The sequence below is a fragment of the Cuculus canorus genome, chromosome 17 (genome assembly GCF_017976375.1).
Source record: "Cuculus canorus isolate bCucCan1 chromosome 17, bCucCan1.pri, whole genome shotgun sequence".
NCBI lineage: Eukaryota > Metazoa > Chordata > Aves > Cuculiformes > Cuculidae > Cuculus > Cuculus canorus.
Window position 1 is genome coordinate 14,788,737 of NC_071417.1, and position 26,440 is coordinate 14,815,176.

Consider the following 26,440-nt stretch of genomic DNA (forward strand, 5'->3'; position numbering starts at 1 on the left):
TCAATTCTTCTTTCCACCCGTTCCATTTTCACTGTTTGTGAAATCTTCATCACCTCCACATCAGCTGTGGTCATATATTTCATTCCTTCCCCTCTCAGCACAGACTCCTCAAATGTTAACACTTCCTCTTCTAATCTACTGTAATCTACCTTTCTCTTCAATTACTACTGGAAAAATCCCTTTCTTTATTTAGGCTTTCTCTTGCTTATTACAAATGCCTCCTCCTTATCTCTAGTCACTTCAACACTGCCACTGCAGTCCTGAGTCTTTCTGGAGGGGTGTTTAAATGCTCTGCCTGTGATCAGATTTTAACATCTGGTTAATCGAACAGTCCCTGTAGAGCCCTTTTCCTCTTCCTCCCGTTGTCTGTGTTTCTCTCAGAATACTAATACTGCTGTCTCGTTTCTGTCTGGCCTCAGGCTTTTGTTCAGTGCTGAAATAAGGAAAAAGCGAGACTTAAATGCCTGGTACAGTTCTTTTTATTGTTTTCCTAAAGAAGCGGGCAGGATGAGTCTAGGATTTGAACACTACAAGAAATGTGCTTATTCCGGGCCCAGTACTTAGCTCACCCAATACCCTTAGCTTGGAGGGATTTTGTTTTCATAGATACCATGTATTGCACTTGTGTGATACTGGAAATCAAAACAGATACACTGCAGATTCACGAAGTACTTCTTTAACCTTTATTCCTAATCCATGTTAGCTTATGGCAGTGTTAATGATTTACCACACTTTCCCTTTTGTGGGACAGTATTTACTAGTAGGAGGGAAGAAGGAAAGAAGTCAGGCATGTTGGACAAGATCACACTCTAGGAAGACATGTATAAGGAAATTATTTTTTTAGTGTCTTGTGAGACACCGTAGGCAATGGACCTGATTACCAAGCAAGAGATGTGGCTTGAGGTGACAGGTTGTGTTTGGATGCTTCTCTAGCATATCGTCCTCTTTACGCCAGAATCTTATACCTCCTTTCCACCTTTTTCTTCAGGTGTAGCAATGAATTCCCCCCTCCGCTCAAAAAAAGGCCATGGATTCAGACCATGCTGCAGGTCTCAGAAGTGTTCTCCCTCCTAAGCTCCTCAAGAAAGTCCTTGTTGCCCATACACCACGTACTTGCTCTCAAGTGTAATTGTAAAAGGGGGAAACATTGCATACTGATTCTATCTACTGATAGGCAAGGGGCTCTTCGTCCACCAGGTTGAAGAGCAGAACACTTCTTTTCATCTGGACTGAAGCTCCTCTGGGAAAGCTCAGCAGCCCTATAGGTTAGTAGGAGCAGATAATTTAAACATGAAAACTCTATCTTATTTTTCTCTCAGTTACACAAGTACGCAGTACATCTGAACCTTCCACACTCACTTCCTCCAATAACTGTGGAGTCCTGGTCCTGGTAAGAAAAATAGCAGATCCTGTGTTTTCAGTTTACACAGCTGCTAACTTGCAGGGACTTATTTCTTTGTACACTGTTCTGGTTTGAGCTGAAGCAGAACCAATTTTCTAACTTTACAGCTTAGTCTTGTCTAAATAACTTAATTTTCTGAAAGTTCATAACTTTTTTCATATGGTGTCTGTCTCTTGAAGTGATAACATGCAAAATTTATAGTTTTATATATATTTTATAGGGGTTTTTTTTGCTTTTTGGCATTATTATGCAGAAGGGCCATTGCTTATACTTATTTCTATAGATACCAAGGCTGTCGTTGAGCTGGTGGAATGCTGTAAGTCAAAAGGGTCACATCTGCAGGGAGGAGCAGACAGGGCCAGTGACCCAAAACTGGCCAACAGAGGATTCCATTCCATGTATGTAATACATGGTGTAGAACTGAGGGATCATGAGGATCTTCTTTGATGGCTGGCATTTAGTAAGGACCTTGCCTGTTCTTTTGCCCCCTGATTCGGATCCATGCATTCCTGAATCCATCTCCTGAATCCATCTCCCACCTGCTGCTGAGTCCAGCTCTGCAGCATCAGTGGTGACTTATAGTCATTGGTGAGGGAGTCTTATTAATATTATTGCCCTTTTTATTATTATTGATTCATTAGAGCTGCCTTAATTTTAGTTTCCAGCCCTCGAGTGTCTCTCTCTCTTACTTCCTTTTCCCTTTACCTGGGGATGGGGAAGTGGATTTGGATCATAACTGCTCACGATTAGCTGCTGACCAGGCCGGGAGGGGGGGACTAAGTTGTGACATATCCTGTGTTTAATTTTTTTCTGCAGAGGGTTTAATTCAGCTCATGTTTCAGCAGTTGGAGAGAACCTCCAAGTTCATCCTGCACTCCGCACAGCAGGTGATTATTTTTAAAATACACATTTGTGCTCTTCATGAAGCAGGGGATTCTCTCTTGCCTAGCGAGGCTTTTGGGCACTACAGTAATAAAAGAGCAAAATATGGAGCAGAGAGTTTGTTGTTAAAGTCTAGTAACACTCATTCCTGAGCAGTTACTCTTCTGCAGCGCTGTCTGTTGCTTCTTTCCACGGTAGTTCAGGCGATTGAACTCCTCCATGACCTGCAGCATGGTCTTCCCTTTGGTCTCTGGCACCACCAGGAAGACAAAGATAGCCATGGACAGACAGTATGTCAGGAAAATTATGAAACAGAAATTTCCAAGACCTTCCTATAGGAAACGAAAGAGACAAAATATGTCCATATGAATTGATCAAGATTCCTTTCTCTTGTGATATGCAGTTTCTGGTTTGTATTTACTAAAAAAAATTGGTCAGGGACTCAGTTGATGTAAATTCTGCTTGCTGCCACCTAGGGAATGGCACCAAGTGGTAAGATGAACTAATTTTCCTTTCCTGTTTTAAGGAGGAGAGCTGTATGCTCAGCAGACATTGAGTGTTGTTGCTTGACAATTCAGAGAAGCGCTGAGCTTCAGTTACTCTTCCTTTCTGCTGTGTCCTTAGTCAGCATTAGGCTGGGGAAGGTGTGTAGCATGTTAGCTTTGTCCCTCTTTGCATAGTCCAGAACTGCAAATGCTTTCGTTTCCTGCTGCTCTAGTGCTGGTGAGATCTCCAGGAATGCCTGTTTTCCATATTAATCACAAAGGAGATGAATATACCAGACAGGGGAGGAAAAGAAGGGAGCCCCTCATGACACTCAAATGACATCTGACAGTGTTGGTGCTGCTGTCACCACTTGAGTGTTTGCCAGGGTCACACTCTAACTGTGTGTAGGGTCAGCAGCATTGTGTGAGTTTGCTACGCTTTCACCAGATATCCAGGTGAAAAGAAAGAGGCCATCAGAACTGTGATTGGTTTGGGCTCTGTCCTTTGCATGAGGTGTTGAAAAAGAGAAGTATGCTCTGGCTTCAAGAAGAGTCTAAGCTCCTCTGAACCGAGAGAAAATACCCTGCTCAGCTTACCACAATGAAAGGGAACAAAAGTCCAAGGATGAAGAGTTGGATCCAGTTTATAGCGCCATTAAAAACATAAGCAACTGGTCTGTATGACTGAATAAATATTTCTGTGGGGAAGGGGCATAATACTCCAGCTGGAAAAAAATATGGAGAAAAAAGGAAGTTTAGAAACTTTGCAAAATGCAAAAAAAAAAAAAAGAAAAGGAATGTCTATGAGCTTTGGAAGAAGGGACAGGCATTTTGGGTGGACTACAGGGAGGAAGTGAGATCGTGCAGAGAAAAAAATCAGGAGGGCTAAGACCCAACTAGAAATCAAATTGGCTAAGTCTGTGAAAGATTATAAAAAAATCTTTCTACAAATACATTAACAATAAAAGGAGGACTAGGGAGAATATTCAGTCCCTCTTGGATGCAGCAGGAACAACAGTGACAGGGGATGGGGACAAGGCTGAGGTACTTAAGCAGAGAGGATCTGGGGAACTCCAGGCCTGTCAGTCTGACCTCAGTGCCGGGGAAAGTCATGGAACAGGTGATCTTGAGTGCTATCATGAAGCACATGCAAGAGAACCGGGTGATCAGGCCCAGTCAACACGGGCTCACGAAAGGCAGATCTTGCCAAACTAACCCGATCGCCTTCTATGACGAAGTGACTCTACCACTGGATGGGGGAAAGGCTGTGGATGGAGTCTTCTTGGAATTCAGTACAGCCTTTGACACAGTTTCTCAGAGCATTCTGCTTCAGAAACTGTCAGCCTCTGGCCTGGACAGGCGCACACTCTCCTGGGTTGAAAACTGGTTGGATGGCCCAGAGAGTGGTGGTCAATGGAGTTAACTCCAGCTGGAGGTCAGTCACAAGTGGGGTTCCCCAGGGCTCGGTACTGGGTCCAGCCCTGTTCAATGTCTTTATCAATGACCTGGATGAAGGCATTGAGTGCACCCTCAGCAACTTTGCAGATGACACTAAGCTGGGAGGAAGTGTGGATCTACTGGAGGGTAGGGAGGCTCTGCAAAGGGATCTGAACAGGCTGGACCGCTAGGCTGAGACCAATGGCATGAGGTTCAACAAGGCCAAATGCCGGGTCCTGCACTTGGGGCACAACAACCCTATGCAGTGCTACAGACTGGGAGAAGTCTGGCTAGAAAGCTGCCTGGAGGAGAAGGACAGGACCTGGGGGTGTTGGTTGACATCTGACTGAACATGAGCCAGCAGTGTGCCCAGGTGGCCAAGAAGGCCAATGGCATCTTGGCTTGTATCAGAAACAGTGTGACCAGCAGGTCCAGGGAGGTTATTCTCCCTCTGTACTCGGCACTGGTGAGACCGCATCTTGAGTACTGTGTTCAGTTCTGGGCCTCTCACCACAAGAAGGATGTTGAGGCTCTGGAGCGTGTCCAGAGAAGAGCAAGGAAGCTGGTGAGGAGGCTGGAGAATATCTGACGAGGAGCGGCTGAGAGAGCTGGGGTTGTTTAGCCTGGAGAAGAGGAGGCTGAGGGGAGACCTTATTGCTCTCTACAACTACCTGAAAGGAGGTTGTGGAGAGGAGGGAGCTGGGCTCTTCTCCCAAGTGACAGAGGACAGGACAAGGGGGAATGGCCTCAAGCTCTGCCAGGGGAGGTTCAGGCTGGACATCAGGAAAAAATTTTTCACGGAAAGGGTCATTGGGCACTGGAACGGGCTGGTCAGGAAGGTGGTTGAGTCACCTTCCCTGGAGGTGTTTAAGGAACAGGTGGATGAGGTGCTGAGGGGCATGGTTTAGGGATTGTTAGGAATGGTTGGGCTCAATGATCCAGTGGGTCCTTTCCACCCTAGTGATTCTATGATTCTGTGATTCTGTGATTCTATGTTTCTGTAACTTGCACTTCGTAACTGGCATATAAGTAAATGGTTTTAACTGACCTGGGAATGCTTGAGGTGCTGCTTGACTCTTCAGGAGGAAGACATGTAGGAATGCAGTATGAAATGAAGTTTTACCTTCTACCACTGCATGGAGGGGGACATCTACTCCTGCGCTGAATGAGGAGTGAGAATTCGTGCTAACTGTGGAACAGCTATTCCTGGGACCTCTCCTAAAGGCTGCAGTGAGGAAGGAATGACTATATGAAACCTTTCCAGTAAAAAATACCAACCTGGCCCAATGCCAAAGCTCATGATGAAAATAAAGATGAGTGCAACAGAGCAGTATGGTACCCAGGAAAAGGAATCCTATGGTAGGAAATGAACAGGAAAGAAAATCAGAAATAAAAATTTTATCTATCCAGGTCCACTAGGAACTTTCATCTCTGCTAAGTATGCAAGTGCTAAACACAAATATGTTTCCAGAAACTTTACCAGGAGACAGTCTTGGCAGTGATCATAGTTATATAAAGCTGCTGGCTTTAGTCTGCACGTACATTGCTGGGAACAGACCTCTGTTAGTATGATGGTTAACCCCCAAAATGCTTTTGCTCCCATTAAAACATGATGTGGGTTAGGGAAATAGTAATGCTATCTATGACACAATAAAACACGAAGATGGGACACAGCTCTAATGCATAAGTGTGGTCTTACCTGCAGTGAAAGCGTGACTGTGAGGAGCCCCAAATCCAAGGCTATAACAGTGTAGCTTTTCCACAGCAGTGTCTTCCTCCCTGCACGCTCAATTAGGAAACCCTGCAGCCAGGAGAATGTGCCGTCAGCTTCGAAGGACAGACTAAAGACAGACACTGGTGAGCTGCTCCAGTGTCTGCCTTCACCAGCCAATCAGGGAATCTCTGAAGAGTCAGAGACTGGGATATGGTGCTTCCCCTGGGAGGGCACGTAAAGGCAACTGGGGGCTGAGCAGGACCAGGAGGTGCAGGGAGCAGGGGGAACGTAGGGAGGAACTTTCCCTGGGCAGAGGCGGCCTGAGATGGCATTGTGCACGCGAAGGATAGGCAGGGAGGCAGCAAAGTGGAAATGTTTGCATTGATAATTGCCATGAATCCTACAGCTGTGAGTCCTACTGACAAGGGACACAGGGACTGCCATCTGCCCTTCCGACAGAGCCTTCCGCTCCTAGGGCTGGCTGAGGCTGGGTTATGATTTTGAGGGAAAGAACCTCCTGTCCTCCCAGAAACTGAATACAATTGCTTGTGTTTGCAGGGTGTGTACAGATGATTTTGTGTCATCAGCGTGAAGCACTACTGTCAATTTGCAGGAGTGTGATTCCTGAAGATCCATTAACAGTCATTTCCAAAGGCTGAAATGAAACATGATATAGCAATGAGAGATTCAGCTGAAGAGCCACTTACACACAGTACAGTGGAGAGGATCTCGGTGAGCCCAACTCCCAGGGAGACGTAGTGGGATTGAGCAGGGGAGATTCCAGCCTTTATAAAGATATCATGTGCATAAAAGTAAACCTGGAAAGAACAGAAATGAGTGAGGGTAGTACCCACGTGGTCATGTTTACACTAGCTGCTGTGTTTTTTTGACAGAAGATAGCTAGTCAGGCATCAGCAAAAAAATTCAGTAACTGATCCTCAATGTTTTAATGAGGCTTATTTGTGCAGAACAGCTTTTACTAGCAACTCTATCTTGAACTCAGTAACAAATACACTCTTTTTGAAGAAACTGTAAGCAATCTAGAAATCAGATAAAGTAGCAGACGTACCACATTGACTCCAATTAACTGCGTGCATGAGGCGACAAGGAAGAGAGTGATAAACTGCCAGCGGACAGATTTGTCATGAAAAAGATCACAAATGCTCTTAGCCTTCTCCCCAAGGATAGCTTCTTGCTCTGTCATCATGTCATCTATTTCGGCCCTATAGTCACCATCTCCCCAGAGCTGCTTCACAGCTGGAAGGAGAGGAAAAGAGAAGATGACTCCTGCTCCAAGCCCACCAGCACAGGCTTGAATTCAGAGGATTACTTCCTGCCTTGTAGAGTGTCTTATTTGAGCTTAAGGCTCTTTGCTTTTGTGAACTTCCTAGAGATCTGGGTTCTAATTAGACACAGAACTGATTCATTGCAATTTATTTTTACCCATAAATCTTAATCATGACCTTACCTTTAGCCAGTAGCTGCTTACTGTATTTCAATTTAAATCACGCCTGAATCATTACTGATCTTTCTCTCAATGCCCTTCTGCTAAAGGTGCAGTTCTGGTACACGCACCAAAACACGGACAAGGAAAAATGACTTCTACATTAAAAAATAAGTCTACAGCCAAAGAATCCTCTCTTTCAATATTTAAAACCCCACAATGGCTGTTTCTCTGTGTATGTCAGTAGTTGCTGTTAGGGTTACTGAAGAACATATTACAGATATGGCATGACAGTAAAGAGCATTGCTTTCTAACACAGAGCCACAATGTACTGTATCCACACTCTGACTGCTCAGGGCAGGATCTGTTTTGATGGAAATACAAGCTCTGTGTGATCATATCACTTGGAGGATCCTGGCAGAGGGTAAGGGAAATACTAGTGCCAAGAGAGCGCTAATATCAAACCAGAAGAGACTGTCTTTCATTAAAAGCTGAAGGTGGTTTCAAAGCCAAAAGACCAAGAGTTTTTTCCCCAGCGGTACCTCTCTTCCAGGCTCATGTGGGACTTTACTGTATTTTCCACATTTTGCTAAAATGAATGGTTTGTGGCCCATTTCCTTACCTTTGAGGCACCCTTCCTTGTCTTTTTTGTCAATGAGCAGGTAACGGGGAGAGTCTGGGAAGAAGGGGAGCGTGAAAAGCTGAACGAGGGCAGGAAGCGCGTTGGCTGCCATGAGAATAGGCCAGAGAGCATCTACTCCAAGAACTTCTCTGAAACAAACCCAGCAGAGTGATAAGAGCTGAGCAACCATGTGCACTGGCTGTGTGAACACATGCAGACACAGGCTGATCCCTCAGTTCTGCTGTATGTGTCCTGGCAGCTCTCACCCAGGAGTCTCCAGCATTTCTCAGCCCAGAAAAATTAAAATCACCATGGGAAGTGAAAGGGGAGAGCAGAGTGCTGTTGCTTGCAGCACACCAATTACACAGTGTTGTCACCAGTTGCTCATTGGTGAGTGCAGAAAGGCTAACTGCATCCTCCTCACTGAAATCTGTGGAAAGTTTATATTATCCGTATTTTGATCTGTCTTTGCTAGCAAGGAGTATCGTTCTACAGGATTATATATTTTGTGTGATTTCTGTTTCCCATTCACTTAAGTCAGGAATTTGGGGTGACCAGTTCAGTCTGGCTGCCTAGGGTACCCCGGAAACATGTCTGAAAAAAGTTGCTGATTTGCCTGTCAATAGGCTTGCACTGACATATACATATAAATAAAACAGGTTTTAGACTCCCTTACCTGAGACCCAGAGCAAATCCTACAAACTTTCCAATGGCACAGGCAGTTGAAGCTGTTATGGCAATCATCCCACGGAGATTCTGTGGGGCACATTCCCCAGCATACATGAGATGGATATTCAGAGCTAAACCTGCAGTGACAAATGCATGTTAGGGCAATTCAGACTCCCCTGGGTCTGGTGTTTTGGACAGGACCATTATGGGCAGAGCGTATAGAGTTAGGCTGCAAGGTACATTTTCATCATGCTGAGTATGTGTCTGCCTGATGGGAAGAATGTTTCCAGTACTGTGGGCTTGCATCCTTGCTAAATATTTCACTAAGCAAGTACGTTTCCCCTGGGAAATCTGTTTTTCAGCAGACTGGCCTTCTCTTACAATGTTTTATACACCCACATATACAGCATTGCTGTTTCTCCTTTTAATCTCAGATTAAATATTTCAGTGTCTACTCAGGGTATTATATGCCTTATTTTGTGCTTGAAACCAAGTTAACGAATGCTACATATTCCATTTGCTCACTGAATTAATATTTATCTTCTCTCTCAGTGTTTATTGCTGGTTAGTATTCTCTTTATCCAAGTGCTCAAAGATCGAAAACACTGACAGAGCGTAACTTTCTAAGGCATCTAGAAATAGGACTTGTCCATCTTGAAAACCAGTCACTTGTCTGTAATGTGGAAGGTAGCATCAGCCACAACAAGCAGCAACAGAAACAACAGAGGGCAGCTTTCTATTGAGTGAGCGTCCTCCCCTGAAATATAGTATGGTTTGGCTTTTTCACAAGGTGGCAGTACTTTTTATATGGATTGACATGTAGATAAAAGAATGAGAAATGGAGATGTCTTAGTTAAAAATGCAGTCAGCAGTGAGGCCCTCTGCAGAGTAGTAGAAGCGTACGATCTATATACTCAGCCTGGTAAATCCTTGTGACCCTCACTCACTGCTCTCCCAATTAGTTAACAACGTAGGTAGGAATGTTGATTTACCTCCACACATTCCAGAAAATAATCTCCCAGCAATGATCATCTCAAAGGACCCACACAGCCGACTGAGTCCCATGAGAGTTGCGCTCAGCAGGGCGGGGATATTGGCGAACAGCATGGCCTTCTTCCTGAAATTCATTTAAATTAATGTGAGCATAGACATTGTCCATGTGTCACTCAAAGCCTGACAGGACTAGCATGAATTGTACCATGGTTAAAGACCCCTGTGCCAGCTTCTGAGATTAGCTCCACTGAAGTAAATGGGAAATGGGAAAACTTTGTCATGGACTGAGAGCTAGTTGAAGCTTTTGATGCCTCTGGTGGAGCCAATATTACACTGAAGAACAAGCCTTGTGAGTGGTTGTCTCTGAAATTCACCTTAAAATACAAGCACTCCTCATGTGATTTCTCTCGACTGGATTGGCTTTGGAATTTATAAGGGATAGGGTGTGATTTTCTTTGTGATCACGGGCAGATTTTGCCATTGTTTCTTTGCTGACCTGATCCTTCATCTGGGGTAGCTCTGGGTCGCTCATGATGCCACTTTACAAGCAGTGTTTCTCCCAAGACTTATTTTTTGCAATTGTAGGTGTAAACAGAAAGACTGATGTAATCGTTACTCCTACCTTCCAAACCTAACAGACAAATATCCAGCAGACAAGGACCCCAGAAGCCCACCGATGGTGTAAATGGACACAATAAAGGACCACATCAAAGTAATAATCTCTTCACTGGGAGAAGAGCCATATCTCTTCAGCCAGGTCTCACGGATGAAACTTTTGATGTACTTTAAAAGAAAAACAGAAACCAATGGACTCAGTCAATGTATTTTTTCATAACTGCGTAATTGCACCTCTTTTTACTTCTCTTACCTACTTACCAGTATTTTGATACATTTCTGTCAAGACCTTGGTTGAAATCTTAGTCTCAGTGAAAACAAAGGGAATTTTTCTACTAACATCCCTGGAGTTAATGTTTTAACAACAAGGTGCAGTGAATAAATCAATGAATAGATATATTGGTACTACATATCAACAGTGAGTGCCACTAAGAGAGTGGCAGGTTTGTCTTCTGTTTACATGCTAAACCCTGACTGTTTTGCTACACGATCTTCCCTGCCGTTCCCCCTTGTCTGTCTGTCTCGTCCGTCTGTTGCATCCTGTCTGATGCCTTGGCTGAAATCCAGGCTCGACTTCAGTGAGATCAGGATTTGTCCCTCGATGCGGCCCATTGTGTGACGCCTCTGACCTACTGTTCATAACCTCTGTGGCACCCTCATTCTTGATGAGGGTTCCCAGTGTGATAATAGCATGAGCTCAGTGTTCTTGACACCATTCAGGATGACAAACACCTCCCCTAATTTTCCCTTTTCAGCTGCAGGTATCAGTGCTGACTTCAGCTCTAGAGCTATAGCCCCTTCCCTGTCCTATTTCACCCACCTAGTGTGTGTCGCTAAGCACAAGATACAAAGGATGCCTCCCACACTGGAAAGAGGAGAACATACTGGTGAGCAATCCAGCTTAGGAAGGAGGAAATGGGTGACTTTCCAGGTATCACTCAGCCTTCACTTTCCCACTTCTGTCACGTGAGACAGAAGTCAAAACTCAATGGAACACAAGAGCAATAGCAGCTACTCTTAGAACCAAGAAACTGCAATAAGTCTAAGTTTTGAGAGTAGAAGTGAAAAAAATAGTGACTGCATATAGAGGCAGGAATGCATGAGAACATTGAAAGCCATGCTGGTTGCTTCATTTTTTTGAGCTCTCCACACTTACCTCAGCGGGGGAATTGATAATGGAGATCTGCAACCCATACTGGAAAGATCCACCGATACCCAGGACAAAAGCCAGGAGGAAAAGATTGGAGCCCATTTTCTGTCAGGAAATAAAACAGCAGACAAAGATGATACATCTATTCTGACATGCCCCCAACTGTCCTGTTTTACCTCCAGGAGCCCTAACAGCTTGAGCAATGCCACACACCTGCCTCCACTGAGACTGAGGAACCAGTGCAGAGTGTGATAGAAGACCACAGGGAGGAGTGAGAAATTCGAGGAGAGACAAAGCTTGTAGCTGTCTCCCAGAACCCAGTTACACACTTGAGTGCTTCTGTCTTCAGCTTTTGCCATCGTAATCTGCACTATCATAGGGTAACTTGTTGCGGGAGCATGGTGCAATGTGCAAGCATTACGAGCATGATTTCCATCTATTTGTCTTTCCTCTCCTCCTTCCCAACTTGGAACTTCACTTAAACGAATATTTTGCCGAGGGAATGGCTGAGACTAGATAAACACTTGGGGACTGAAGGGCATTCCTGGTTTCATAGTTCATTCATCCTTTCTTAGAACTATTGGAGGCTTAAGAATTCCCCCGCAATACAGGACTGCAGTACCCGCACGCCTCAGCCCTCCCGCTCCCACTGCTCTGTTACTGACTGGCCTGGGGAGATTCTATCCAGCACGGTGCTGCACTTCTGTCTCTAGAACAGATCATATTCAAAGGCAATGCTGAACAATGCCAAACCTTTACAAGCAGGCTCCTAATCAGATGAATGCCGTTGCTTGAATGGGGATCAAATTTATCCACATTGCAACATCGTTGGCTTTGAAAGAGTCAGCTCTGAATTAATTTGGCATTTGGCATATTTATCTATTAAATGACAACAATATCCTCTTTGTCAAAGCACTAGGAAGAAATGATATTCACAGTCTCTTCCAGCAGATATCCCTACTAGACATCCTTTGTGCTGCAAAAACTGCCACACATCAGCACAAAACTCCCCATCAGAAAGAATCTAAGTGTAAATTTTATATCGCAAGCAAATTTTATATACGCAGCAAATTTCTTAGTCTCACCCTCATTCTGTACTAAAACATCACTGCTTGATTTTTCTGTTGCATCTCTTGGGTGACTTTTGCAGTCTAATAGATTTTTTTTAAATTTAATATTCAACCTAGAATTTCTTTTGAAAGACATTTTTGTTTTATCATTTCTGGGTATCTGTTCCTATAGTTCCTTGACTAGAAAAGGTTGTTTTCCACCCTTTGGTGTTTACATCTTTCTTATGCTTTGTTATTCATAACTCTTTTATTATGGAGGACTTTGTCTTCCAGACCTTCTCCATCTATCAAATAAAGCAGTTTGTTGCTGTGCTCAGAACTCCCTTGGTTTCTCTTCCCCTGTTATATACCACATATTAAATATAAAAATGCTCTTAAGTCCGGTTTTCTTTGCTTTTTAAAAATAATTCCATGCAAGACATTTGATATCTGCTTGGTTCAGATTTATTTTTCTTTCTGTACTTAATTTATGCAGCAGGAAATAATTTTCTATTTGGGGAAAAAAACAGGTAAACATATACCAGCTTGCAGGCAAAGATTGTCATCTCTGCTTGCAGACTAGGTCTTTCCTGATGCTTTCTTTGATTACTTTGGAACAAGTCACTCTATATATAAAGAGGAGCCTGAGATAATATTTCAACACGTCATTTCATTCTTTCTCAGTGTTTACACTCCCTTTGGTTTGTCATTATTGTGTTGGTTACTGATGAAACTGTGGATATTTTGGTGACCATGCTAGGTCACTAGGGAAGAGAAGCTCCAGCAGCAGCTGACAGACAGAGCTGCAGGAGATGAGTAAAGGGCAAGAAAGAAGACATTGATGGAAGTCAAAGTCCAGGCACTGGTGTAAACTGGAGTGGACTGGCTTGGACTTGTCAAGTCATACCTTGGGTAATCAGTTATCACATTTAAAGGAAAAGCAGTTCCTGACTGCTTACTTTGAGCCTCAGTCCAGCAGAGCCTTCTGAAGCCTCACTTGACCAAACCTGACTAAGCAGAGCCTTCAGCTCTTGAACTGTGGGGTCAGTTGACACCCAGCGTTCTCAAAGGCCCTCTAGCAATCTCCAAGGTGTTTGTGTTAAAAGGCTTTTACAAGCTATTCAAAATGCTTAGGGGGAAAATCCTTCTCCTGGTAAGTGACTGCACTTGGTGGGTCCCCAGGCTAGGGTGCTGTGTGTCTTTGGTGTCTGGAAGAATCCCAGCTGGACAGACAGGGACTGATCGGTGTTCAGAGCGACAGGTGACTTGTGCAGAGCAGCTTTGTTTAAGAGCAGCAGCAGTACCTGTTGTTCTCTGGTGTCGATGGTTGTCAGGCAATGCAGCAGTGCACAGTGATTTGATTCCTAAACAATAACAGGAACTATGAGTCTTTGAGGATCACTTTTCAAGAGGTATTTGTGCCTAACACTTCACCTGATGAGAAAATTGACCTGGACAAGGGTCGTGTATTTTTTCAGTTGAAGATATTTTAATTCAATAACAATTAACCAACTTGTTAAATGTTTCAAATAAAATGTAACCAGGTAGAGTAATTAAAATGTAACTGCTATTTCTCTTTGCTTAATCAGTCTAAAGACTCTTGATATCAGGCCATAGTCAGCGAAAAAGCTGGAGGCTAGAATTGGTGTTTTCTGACAGGACTGGGTCTGAAACTCGGGAAGTCAAGTAAATGTGTATGGTTTCTGAACAGGCGTGTTTCGTACTGTCAGGTGTAGACGGCCTCCTTCCTGCCAGGGCTTTGGGGAAAGGCACAACAATGCTGATTCATTGGAGTAGCCACAAAGGTGGCCAACGTGAGGACCTTTGGACACTGGAGGAGTTCTCCCAGTTTTAACCAGTTCTTCTCTGACTCATATGACCCAGCAGTGTGTGCCAGTCTCTTCAGTCCATCTCCTGCTTCCTGGCCTGCATCTTCTCTACAGCCTTGTCTTCTTTGCTTCACTTCTGTCTCCTGTTCTTTCTCTGATTCTCACCAAAGGAATGACAGAATATTTTGATACTGTTGTGATGGTACTGGCACTTTTGGCTTTGACCGTGTGTTTTACTCTTTCTGTCTGCCCCTCGTGCTCTCTCTACACTATAGAAGCAAAAAGTATCTTCACAGTTCCCGGTTCCAGGGAGTTCAGCTCTTGATTGCCTTGTCTCAGTATCCTGGCTATTTCAAAATCTTAGTGTTGTCCAAAAGCAGAGATGCCTGCTCTTGCCCATGTCTGTATATAAATGACTTCTAAAATAGTAGCAACCACAAATGAACAAAAGTTTAGTTTTATTTTTCCCATGTTATAAAACTTAGGTAATGAAATACAGTTCTTGCACAGGCTCGATCTGCTGCTCCACTCATGCCCAGCAAGACAGTAATACACTTCGGATATGTTATATTTACATTCTTGTCATTAAAAAATAGTACATTTTTCAAAAACACAGTTAAAAAGTATACTGAAAGAAACTTTTAACTACTTATTTTGACAATGTACATGTTGTTCTTGCCGGCAAACATCAGCAATGCTGTGGCTTTCATTCAAACAAAGCCAAAAAAAAGAGATGGCTTGATTGTGGTTATGAGAAGAAACTGGAAGAAACTTCCCCAGTCAACACAATGCCTTTGAGAGGCAATATAAAATGAGGAGTTTGCCCTTCTGTGTAACAGGTTAGCTGAAGAGAATTCCATCTGAGTCTTTTCCAATATGCTTTATGGAGATAACCAAGAACATGCTGCAGAGGATGTTCTGCTGTGATCTAAACCTCCACATCCAAAATAAACTGCTGCCATAAAGCTCCTCACCACACTGTAACTCTAGCAGAGCACAGGCATAAAGCCCTACTTGATGCACCAGCACTGCCCATGAGAGCAGTACAAACTGGACTAGAGGATTACTTGTGCTTTATAACATAGGACTGGAGGACAACAAACAAGCCATGAAGAAAATCAGTCCAGAATAAATAGTCTGCAAAACAATGCCCAAAAGTCAGTTGTATAATAAGCCACTTAGCAAGTACTAGAAGCTTTCTTCCTAATCCGTCTGTCACATGTTTTTATAGCTGAAAATAATTAACCACTCACTATTGCTTAACAAGTAGAGGTCTATTTGAAATGGTAGCACCAAGACAGGGTACTGAGAATTTCATCTGCTGTCTGAAAACAGAACTTAATCGTATTAATTTCTATGTTAGAGAGCCCAGATTCAGGGGCAAGGAAAGAAAGGCTGCTGAGATGAAAGTTACTGTTCGGGTGGAGGACAGGTATGGAAGAAATGCAGAAGAAATTTGCTAAAGCACTGCATTGTGTTGTTTGACAATAAAAGAATAAGACATCATTGTGTCATTCTAATATGGATTCTAAAGTACGTGTGTGTTACTTCATACTAAACACTGAAAATGGATTATTAAACTTTTGTTGGGATTTATCAGTTCAAGTATATATTTTCAAGGTGAACCTAAGAACCTAAGAGCAATATATTGTCCTTAACCCTCTCTCTCCCTGTGTCCCTGCAAGACAACATAACCATTGCTGAATCTCCCCCAGATACCATCTTCCTTTCTTTTGCTACAACATGGTGGATTTGATCTCTTCAGGGCCTTTATAAAATACTGCATGAGTCTGAGCTTTGAAGTTCCGTTTCTTGAACTCCTCTGAGATTTCCAGGAAGGACTTTCCCTTTGTCTCAGGAAGAAAAAATCCAACGTAGAACGCAGTGCAGATGCAGACCACAAGGAATGGGACATAGCAGAAATGTGCTAGACTTTTCTGAGGAGGAGGAAAAAACCAAGACAGTGTTGGTGACATTCTGTACAGAAACAAATAGGTCACTAATCCCTGTTCCTGCATGGACTAACTTCACCCAGGGAGTATTTCTGTGCATCTTAGAGAGGGCCTCACATAGAACCATAGAATGATTTGAGTCAGAAGCAACCTTAAAGATCACCTAATTCCAATCCTCCTGCTATGGGCAGGGACGCCTCCCACTGGATCAGACTGCCCAAAGCCCATCCAACCTGGTCTTGAACAGCTCCAGGGACGGGGCAGCCACAGCTTCCCTGGGCAACCCGTGCCAGTGCCTCACCACCCTCATTGTGAAGAAATTCCTCCTTATGTCTAGCCTAAATCTGCCCCTCTCCATGGCTGCAGCATGCCTGCATGCAACAGCTCCTTGGTGTAGTTTGAGAGATTTGACATAGCAAGAAAAGTATCACAAAATGTCTTAGATTTCTGTCTTTCTCTCTGTATATAATTGTATAGAATGGGACCCGCAGTAGAAAATAAGACAGGATTGGATATTGTGGAGTTCTGCTCCCTTTCACTTCAGGAATCACCTTAGGGAATGATGCCAGGATCTGGCTGAGGGGGAATTGTGTCCCATCTCTAGTCCCAGCTGTTCTCAGCTGAGGACAGAGGAGGAATATTTGTCATCCATGCCTCAAATTAATCTCCTTATGATATTCCATGCCCTGTCTCTTTTCATGGTCACTATCAGAGCCTCTTTCTTGTATAAAACACTAAAGAGCTACAGGTGATTGCTTTGCCTTGGGAACCCACCACAATGAACGGAAAGGCTGTTCCAACCAGAAATAGGTTGAACCAGAGCAGAGAGCCACAGATCATGTAAGCAGCTGGGCGGGACATTTGATCAAAAACCTCTGTGGGCAGAACTCCTGTTACACCAGCTGGAAAAAGAAATGGGAAGAGAGTTCATAATACTGTTGATACCATGTTAAAAACAAGAGACCACACGCTAACAAGCAAAATCAACATGGGGTTTATGAGAAAATTAAATTATTCAGTAAATTATTCTCACTAACAATAAGGCCAGAACAAGTGGTAGTAGAGGCAAACTGCAGTGGGGAGGTTTTAGGTGAATAGTAAGGACTGGTTAATTATTCAGACTCTCTCACTCTAGAATGAACTGCTGGGAAAGGTCTTGTAATCCACATTATTCTCACTAGGATCCGACTGTGAGAATGGCTTATTATTAATTCAACCGTATGACACTGGAGGGACTGGGATAAGAAATTACTGCCAACTTATGTGGCATGTGACACTGGTAGCTCGGTTCTTCTCTTACCTGACTTCCTTCAAACTCACGTAAGTGAACAGAGCCTGACATCTAGTCACATGCTGAACAAACATCTGCACACACACAGGCTGCGTACAGCCCCCACAACCACACAAACTAACGGGTTCCACCAAGAAAGTGCATGTTAGCAGGCTAACAAACAGATGTGGAAACTGTGTTTCCAGGTATCTGCAATTAAATAATCAGGTGACACAGCCATCAATCTCTAGTATTAAAGTGAAGCATTAGAAATGCTGGTCTACAGCCCGGATTGAGCAGCAAATCAAAATCCTGTTGCTAATTTAAAACAAGAATCACCTCCAAATGTCATCTCAAGATGGCTGTAAGGAGAAACAACACAGAGAATGTCACAGAGTGACTGCACAACACTGACTCACCCAGGACATGCAAGTCCCTGTGAAACAGCTGGAAACTGCTGGCAGAAATTGCCTCATTGCTGTGAGTGTGCTGTGGCTAAAAAGGGTCTGAGAGTTTCCATAAGCTGCTTGCACACATCTCCAGGCCCCTGCAGCACCCAAAAGTTTCAGTGAAAACAGTCAGGGAACTGACCTGGTCCGATTCCAAAGCTCAGGATATAGGCAAAAACGCAGGCCATGCTGAGATAAGGCATCCAGCTGAGCTGAGTCTACAGCCACAGAGACCAACAGAAAACCAGTGAGGGCATTTCCACCTTCCTGCCACCACTAAACACCCCAATGATACAAGAGGTATAGCCCAACTCTATTCCAGTTTAATAAGTAAGTAAAGTTTGTTACCTGCTGGCTCAGAGCAACCATGAAGACAATGGCCCATCCTGCCATGAAGATATATCCTCCGAGGAGCAGAGGCCTCCGACCAGCATAGTCTATAACCATATTCTGCACAAAGTAACACAGTGAAATAAGGCACGGTATTTAACCTCTGTTTATACTTCCCGCATGCTCCCTCTTCCCATTTCAGTACTCTGTGCTTAGCTTGCTCTACAGTTACTTTAAGGAGGTTGCCCATTTCTTAGTAAAAAAAAGAAAGGTCATTCAAAGGAAAGGATCTGCTGGTAGGAGTGAGGGAAAGGAGTTCAGGGGAGATGAGAATGTCCTGGGTGCAGCCTAAGCCCTGCCACTATCCATACTGACACAAAGTGAGAGAGTTATGCTTCTTAGAGTTTTCAGAGCGTGATGATAATGCAGTGTCTGACAAAATATCTCCATGAACCTGTCTGGAGGCTGCCTGGCTGCTGGGTATAAAGGGCTTCCTTGGCATGAAAGGCAGCGTAAATGTCAAATTTGTAATTAGCAGCCTCCTCACTGTCTACAGCCTGCACAGTGGCAGAGTGCATTGAGAGTCTCACACAGGTGACGGATGCGATCAGTTCACAACTCCCTGTGCCAATTACAACGTAGGGGATTTTGTCCCGAGGAATTCCAGCCTCTTGGAACACATAGGCTGCATAAAAATACATCTGAGGAGAGAAGAGAAATCAGTAAGGGATAACGTCTGAAAATACATCTCATTGTTTTTCCTGAAAGACCACAGACAGAATGACTAAAATGCCATCAAAGAGGCTATTTAGACAAAATCCCTCTGAATCTTGCCATAAGCCACAGGTGTACTTTAGGAACCAGGCATAAGAGGTGAGAAAACCTCCACAGGCAGAGCAGACCACCATTCGTTCTTCTCCGGCAGCAGGAATGCTAACTTGCACCCATGTCTCCTGATACAACGCTGCCACTGATGGCTGTGGCTGCCAGGCTGCTTACCGAGTCATTCCCACAGAGCTGCATGGCACTGCTCAGCACAATGATACTCATCAGCTGCCACCTCAAAGCTGGATTTTGGAAGAGTTCCCAAGGGTTCTTCGCTCTCTGACCTTTAACGGCAGCCTGTTCAGCCAGCATCTCTTCCAGCTCCACACTCAGGTCCCTGTTGCCTCTGAGCTTTTGCAGTGCTGCAAGGACAATGGAACCTCTTATTCCTTGAACTTTACCTTCAGTTTGCTTGCTCTGCAGGGTGAAGGATGAGGCAGCAGGTGGTGACTGCAGAAAGCTGCAGGACAGAATCTGTGATCATGGTGCTACTTTCACAGAGATGGCCAGGTGCAGTGCACCCGCTTGAAGGATTTAGAGGAAAGTGAGGGCAAATCCTTCACCATTGTTTGACAAGAAAATACTTCCAGCCACTGCCATTTCAGCAGCCATGCTTCTGACTCAGATCTCAAGTGACTTCCCTGGGAAATGCAGGCAATCAAGATGTTCTTGTACACAGCACACATTTCCTGGACACTAATTTCAGACACTCTGTATACAGGGATTGTTACGCTCCAAATCTAAGCAAATCTTTTAATATGAATTGGCTTCAGATTTGGTCATGAGCTCTTCAACCAGCATTTACTTCATTTCATAGTTACAAAATATATTTGCCATTGTGAAAGCAAGTCCCACCTTTGACCCTACCATTGTAGCTAAAAAAAGTTTTTCAAAGGCAGATGCCTTTCAGTCACCTCAATAGATCAAAAATATTTAAGAGTATGGAATGTTCTTAAGTTTGGAACTTGATATGAGAATTCCTAGATGCAAAAGTTGTGGTACCATTCTCAAAAGGCCGGGACCCAAGACTGTGCACAAAAGCAGGGTGCAAGAAAGTGTAGAGTTATCTCTGTTCAGAATCACTTTGGTTGTTCATACAAATACCTACCTGACCACCACCAGGGTACTGATTAAGAGGGCAGCTGTTAACGCAATTAAAAACTTTGATGGCACCACATATTTTGTATAGAACAAATACGGTCCTGTAATTTAGAAAACATTATCCATGGGACTAGTGATATAGCCATGGTATTGGGCTTAAAGCTTTTATGTTAATCTAAGAAGTCTGACAGAGGCCCCAGAGTATTTGTTTTGGAAAGAAGTCTGCATTTCAGTCTGCTTTGCTCCGAACGCGCTGGACTGTATGTTAAGAATATGCAAGCAACCTTCTCACTTTTTATACACAGCTCAGTGAGAAGCTGTCACACTAAACTCACCAGAGACGCAGGATTCTTTATCTCCACGGTCAATCAAGAGGTATCTAGGACTTTCAGGGAACCAAGGCAGAGCCGTGAGTTGGATCAGGGCTGGTACTACATTGCTAGCTAAAAGGAATGGCCAGCTCTCTTCCCCTCCTAGCAGCTCCCTAGAGAAAAAAACCAAAACAAATGGCAAAAAAAAACCCTGATCATAATTTCCACAGTACGCTTTACAATCTGGCTAGTGCCCAGCATCCTCTGCTCTGTGTGGGCACTGGGAAAGAAAAAAAGAAAAGAGAAGAGTAGCAAAGAAAAAGAGAGAAGAAAGAGTTAATAAGTATAAACTGGACTCAACCTTACCTGAGTCCAACAACCTGCCCCAGCACCAACCCCAGGGCTGTAAACGATGCGGAGGTCAAGGCCACGGCTCCTCTGAGCTTCTTAGGGGCACTTTCCGCCAGATACATGGGCTGAATGTTCATGCTCACACCTGGGCAGGGCAGACAAACGCTGACCTCAGCTTGAAGGCAGAGATCAGGACAAATGCAGTCGGCCACCTCTCGAGGCTGCCAGCTGGGCTCTTCTGTGGCAGGCCATGTGTTTACTGAACTACCACTGCTGCTTATTTACCCAAGCCTTCAATTTCACTCTTTTTTCATTGTATAAAAGCTACCTTTTTACCCTTATAGTGGTGGCTAATGAAACTGAAAACTGCCAGGGTCTCAGTACTATGGTTTTTCAGCACCAATTCCAAGGTTATAAATGATGCTTTCCTCTAGTCCCGCATTTTGAGGGGAAGGATTATATTTTAAGTCACTTGTATCAATCATTATTTCCTTGGGTGAAATTCTATAACTGCTTTAACATGGGTGCTCATGCTGGGGAATAACTGGTAAGGATTTTCAGCTCAGTCACGTGTGTGTTACACTCTCCTGTGTATGCTTTATAAAAACATCCTTGGAAGCAAAATATAAAATCTGTATATACAGCTTCCCCGTTCACATACACATGTGTGGTCAGACCAGGGGACTAAATGCTTTGATGTCTTGGATCACTCCTATTTAAATACCTTCTATCTCTAATTGATACTTATTATCATGTTTATCCTGTTAGGTTTCTCATATTGCCATACCTGCATTCACGCCAGTAAAAAATCTGCTGAGCATAATCATTTCAAAGGATTTTGCCATTCGGCTGAATCCTGACAAGATTGCAGCTATGATCACAAATACATTGTTCAGCAGCAGGGACATCTTCCTTTTGAGAGAAAAGAAACAGTTATGAGCATATGTGTCAAGTTTTTGTTACCAGACAAAGCATTTCACATGGCAGAACCAACCTGCCGCTCCTGGAAGCTGAAGGTGGGCTGCTCAGCTCCATTCCAGAACAACCTGGTTACCCTACATGAGGTTTTCATGTGCAGTTGGCAGATCAGCGGTTTTGGTGTCTTGTTATGAAAACAGGAACCAGCACCGACAGATAATCTGCATGTCTGATAACCGTTAGGGTCATCTCCGACTACCAGCATGACCACAGGGTGTCCCTGCACTGCTGGCTTTAGGTAGAGGAAGGCATCATGAGATCTTCACCCAGGTTCATTGTTCTTGCACTCACACAGTTTCCATTTGAGTGGAGAGCAGTGTTCCTTTAGTAGGTCATGCGTGTTTTGGTCTGAAAATGCTGATTTGTTGAAACACACATTTTTCATGCGATAGTGTGATCTTTATGAAACTTGTCACAAAGTTTTCATGTGACCCAGGAGGAATTTCTGTCTAAAATCAGGTAGAAAAAAGAGAGATCTCTTGACCCGTAATAGCCAGTAATTCTCTCTAGTCCCAGCTTGCTGCTCTCCCTCCTTTTAAGAACTCAGTAGTTCATGATGGGATATGATTTTATTCCAGAGCTGTACAAGATGAAAACTCTAAACTTTTCCTTGAATAAGGACACCAAATCCTTCCTGGATCTTCACAACCACGAAACAAGTAAGCCAGTTCAGAACGTCAGTGGCAGCCTGATCTGTGATAGAAAACATGTTTTCTTGATTCTTAACTACTCTGGGTATTGTGCTGTAGGGCTCATAATCCCTCTTGTACTAATGGAAGTGGCAAAGCTCAGACTAAAATCCAGCACCCTCTTACCTTCCCAGGGCGATGGCCATGGGACCAGCCACAACAGCCCCGGCGAGTCCTCCCAGTGGGTATGCAGACACAGTGAAGGACCACAGCAGCAGTATCACGTTGCTCTCGAGGGGAACACCTGTGCGCTCCAGCCAGGTTTCATTCATGAATGTCTGAATGTACTGAGAGGGAAGGACAGTGCTGCATAACCATGACATAGAGATGAAAGACACTGAGAAATGTAAAGGTTTCCTTATTAATACGTCTGTTTAATTGGTGTTCGTATATCCAAACCTTTGGTTGAAAATGGCCTTCGGTTCCCAGATGTGTTTTTAATAGCATTAAGTGCTTAAAACTGTAGCTGTTGAAAAGCTGTACTTGGTTTATATTTGTATGTAGTTATTCTGGATAATTTAAAACTGCATTTAATGGGTCCAACTTTGAAGTTATGGGCGTAAGTCAACTTCAAAGGGTGTAGATTAGAAAATTTTAGAGTTTCGAATTTTGGATTTTAGAACAAAGCAATTGAAACAAGGGATTGAAATGAATTCTTGTGACATGAGGTCCTACTCAAGGGTGGTTCTTGACCACAAAGTCCTGTACCTCAGCTGTGAAGTCTACAGAGGGAACAGTACATCTTTCCCTTCTCACTCTCAGTATTAGCAGAGTGCATGTCCTCGGTGGCAGAACATTGTTTAGAGCCAGACTGAGGACACTAAGGAGGTGTCTGTCTGAGGAGGAGGCTCTCAGACCAGCAGTGCTTACTGAAGTTGGAGCATTGATGATGGAGATGTTGTAACCATACTGGAAAGTGCCTCCAATCCCAGCGGCACATACTGTCAGGATCAGGATCTTGCTCTGGAGCTGAAAAAGAAGGACAGAGTGAAATGGCTCAACAGATATTTGGCCTATTCACACTTTGTGTGGTATAAAGATTAGAATGAGCTACAAATGTTGTCATAAATGGGAGGTGACAAAGACAGGAAAAAAAATACAGCTTTTTAAACTTATATCCCTCAGCTGCGGAACAGATTCATTACCATTCACAAAGAATTTTTGACTGCTTTGGGGCAAAGGCCTGCAAATGTCTTTGGTTTAATATTTAATGTGTTTGATTACAAAAAGTCAGTGCAACAACATTAAATACTGGTTGAGACTGGTGTTATTGCTTCAATTAATTCAATCCATTACGAAAACCTCTATTCACACGATGAATTATTCAAGAAGCATTGCCAAAGTTTAGTGGCTTCTGTCTCGTTTCTAGCTAAGCTCTATTGGATGGAGCTTCCTTGTGGTGTAGGAGATTTTCTCACAGCCATTTATATCCAGTGCTTTTCTGATTCATTGACACGCTATTCCTACACATCCTCGTGTTGAGCCATCTATAATTGCATATTCAGCCAGAATATTTTCTGTATCTTCAGTATTATGATTTGGGTGAAATAAGTGGCAGACAGGAGATGCTGTGCCATGTTCTGGTCTCCTCGAGGTCATCTTGCCCACTGCATATATTGCCATCTAACAATGCTGCTATGCCTTCAGGAGCACGAGGGCCGCTGTGTAGAAACTTTCTAAGCAGTTTTGTTCATCTTTCCTCTTCTGTCATGTTTGTAAGCCTCAGGTCCTTCTTGCCACTGTTGCCTGGACATTTTCCTGTGTGCCTCTACCTTCAAACTGAGCTACTGCTTCTGTAGAGAAGCACAGCTGTGTGACGGCAGAACCCTGTCTCCATGCTCACCTCACCATCAATGAACATCCCTTCCCTAATTCAGCCACAGCATCCTGTTGGCTGGTCTCTCTCTGTATCCCCCCCTATCTTTGCCAGTTCACACCTATTTTGTGCCTGTGCCCCTGGTTTCCCCATCTGTACATGAGAAAGTGTCTGGCAAACTGTGCCCTGATGGTGTCCTTGGACTGGGAGCACTGTCCCATGTCTCAAGACCACCCTAAGCTTGCTGGGGACCCTGGCCTCTAGCCTGACACCTCCTGCACGCTGTTTGGGGTGGCTCAGGGCCAAGGTGGCCTTTGCCAGTCTCTTGTTTGCAAACTCCTCCCCACAGGACAGCTCTGTGGTAGACACGAAGAGCCTATGCTCAGGCTTGGCTGTTCGCCAGTTAGTGCAGGGCACCTCAGGATAGATTGTGTATGGCTACAGGAATATGACTCCATTGACCCTGAGAAGAACTTCGATAATCCAAAGCTGGGGAGCTCCTTCTGCTTTACCTGCTCATTTTCTTCTTACAAAGCCATCTACCAAAGATAAGGAAAGCTTTGCTCAGTCTTGCAATGGTTCTAAAATCACAGATTCAAATAATCTTAGTTTTGTCCTTTCCTCAAAGCCTTTCCTTGCAAATAACTTTCACACCAGCCTGAGACAGGAGATTCTCTGAGGACAGAAATGAAGCCAGGCTGTTCCAACACTGCATCAAGAAGAGGCCAAGATCTTTCCTGTCCCAGTTAGAAGCGGATGCATTTTGCTTGCACTGTCGCTGGCTACACTGCTTCCTTGCCTTGTTACTGAGACCTGAGCTAAGGGTTGTGCACCTGATATCTTGCTCTTCTCAGTTATTCCAGCTCTCCAAGTGAGAGAGGTTTCCTTTCCTTACAGAGGCACATTTCTTCTCTTTTTTTCATCACAATGTCTAGGAATGTAACACTCCTCCTGGTCATTTCCCTGCTTCCCTTAAAGCGTACATCCTCTATTAAATCCTGTATCATAGAGCTCTTTTGTGGACATGACTTAAAGGAAAATGGCTTTCTTGTCCCTTCAAACAGTTCTTTGCTCAGAGCTGAGCTGTATTTGCAGGGCGACCTTCCCAAACCTTCCTCAACACCCAGGTTCTGCATTATTGTCCCAAACTTACAAAAATTGAAATTAAAAAAAAAAAGAGCTATCAACTATAATAGTAAAATAGATGGTTTTTTACCAGTCTCTGCAGCTTGTTCATCCTCTTTGGTAGGTTTCCTTCTGTCTGCCAAAGCCTCTGGTACTCGCAGCAGTGCTCTAAAGGATTATTTAAATCTCCAGCATAGGAATGTGTATTTAGTCACCCATTACATTAGGGTAAGACACTTGACTTGGCAGGTGCTTTGCCAGCTGATTTACATTTGCAAAATGTGGCTGCATGTTCATTAGCAAGACAGTTCAATTAATTTTGTTGAAAGCACATAACAATTCAGGGAAATGATTCTGCAGCATCCAGAGGTGTCTAATCACCTTCAAGGCCAGTATGGCTTATGGCATAAACTCCCTCTCAAAATGCCTGGCACAGTTGCCCAGTAGCTCTTGTGTGATTAAGTGGCAAAGAAGTAAACTTTTATTCTGACTGTATTTGTCCTGGAACCCAATTTTAGATTGGAAAGACAAACCAGAGTATTTCTCTTGGTTCTGTCAGTGACAAGAATGAACAACCCCCAAACCTTCCGAGTCTCTTACTATGCCAAGCCCTTTGGCTGTGCTCCTGTCCGTGTCCTGGTGACCCACGGGCGATCAGCTGACAAGGGCTGCACACCAATCCACAGAATGATGCTGTCCTGTTCCTGGCACAGGGCAAACAGCAACTCTTACAGCACTCAATTTTGTCACCAGACAGTCATCTCTGGCTTTCATTTCACAGGAGGCAGAGGGCTTTGCTTTTACAGATGCTGTGTGACTTTATTTTGCTTCTAAAGTGCATAATACACAACATGTATTACATGATATATTATTATATTAAAGTGCAAATTACATAATATGTAGTCTATGTACATAGAATGCAGCGTTGCCGTGAACCTAGTGCTGAGCTGGG

General features: G+C 43.8%; 3 protein-coding genes across 12 annotated transcripts in view; 1 reads left to right on the plus strand and 2 right to left on the minus strand.

The window, feature by feature from the left end:
- LOC104064482 (derlin-2-like) overlaps positions 1–26,440 on the plus strand; it is a 75,151-nt gene that overhangs the window by 36,532 nt on the left and 12,179 nt on the right. The gene's annotated exons all lie outside the window — the stretch shown is intronic.
- On the minus strand, positions 543–12,759 carry LOC104064166 (solute carrier family 2, facilitated glucose transporter member 11). Of its 2 annotated transcripts, XM_054082817.1 has the most exons (12): positions 11,627–12,754; positions 11,420–11,518; positions 10,271–10,431; positions 9,648–9,772; positions 8,663–8,792; positions 7,987–8,135; positions 6,990–7,177; positions 6,628–6,738; positions 5,906–6,007; positions 5,485–5,560; positions 3,367–3,494; positions 553–2,616 (listed from the first exon to the last, which is right to left on the minus strand). In XM_054082817.1, the coding sequence occupies exons 2-12, from the start codon at positions 11,513–11,515 to the stop codon at positions 2,410–2,412; spliced, it is 1,473 nt and encodes a 490-aa protein (XP_053938792.1). In that variant the 5' UTR covers positions 11,516–11,518; positions 11,627–12,754; the 3' UTR covers positions 553–2,409. The 2 variants fall into 2 exon arrangements, with proteins under 2 accessions (XP_053938793.1, XP_053938792.1); XM_054082818.1 differs by lacking the exon at positions 3,367–3,494 and having other exon boundaries at positions 543–2,616; positions 11,627–12,759.
- Positions 14,929–26,236, minus strand: LOC104064176 (solute carrier family 2, facilitated glucose transporter member 11). Of its 2 annotated transcripts, XM_054082816.1 has the most exons (13): positions 25,580–25,650; positions 24,826–24,902; positions 23,418–23,516; positions 22,674–22,834; positions 21,668–21,792; positions 20,896–21,025; positions 20,554–20,702; positions 19,292–19,479; positions 18,883–18,993; positions 18,311–18,412; positions 18,105–18,180; positions 17,018–17,145; positions 14,929–16,228 (listed from the first exon to the last, which is right to left on the minus strand). In XM_054082816.1, exons 4-13 carry the CDS (start codon positions 22,817–22,819, stop codon positions 16,028–16,030), a joined length of 1,356 nt encoding a protein of 451 aa, XP_053938791.1. In that variant the 5' UTR covers positions 22,820–22,834; positions 23,418–23,516; positions 24,826–24,902; positions 25,580–25,650; the 3' UTR covers positions 14,929–16,027. The 2 variants fall into 2 exon arrangements, with proteins under 2 accessions (XP_053938791.1, XP_009564778.2); XM_009566483.2 differs by lacking the exon at positions 24,826–24,902 and having other exon boundaries at positions 25,580–26,236.

Coding starts and splice junctions, on each gene's coding strand:
- LOC104064166 (XM_054082817.1), bottom strand. CDS start 11,515: ATGGGCTCCAATCTTTTCCTCCTGGCTTTTGTCCTGGGTATCGGTGGA. Junction 8,136..8,662: donor GGATTTGCTCTGGGTCTCAG/GTAAGGGAGTCT, acceptor GGTTTGTTTCAG/AGAAGTTCTTGGAGTAGATG. Junction 3,495..5,484: donor GAGCTTTGGCATTGGGCCAG/GTTGGTATTTTT, acceptor ATTTTTTTCCAG/CTGGAGTATTATGCCCCTTC.
- LOC104064176 (XM_009566483.2), bottom strand. CDS start 25,600: ATGAACAAGCTGCAGAGACTG. Junction 21,026..21,667: donor TTTTACTGGCGTGAATGCAG/GTATGGCAATAT, acceptor TGCCCTGCCCAG/GTGTGAGCATGAACATTCAG. Junction 18,181..18,310: donor TGGTTGCTCTGAGCCAGCAG/GTAACAAACTTT, acceptor CTGTGGCTGTAG/ACTCAGCTCAGCTGGATGCC.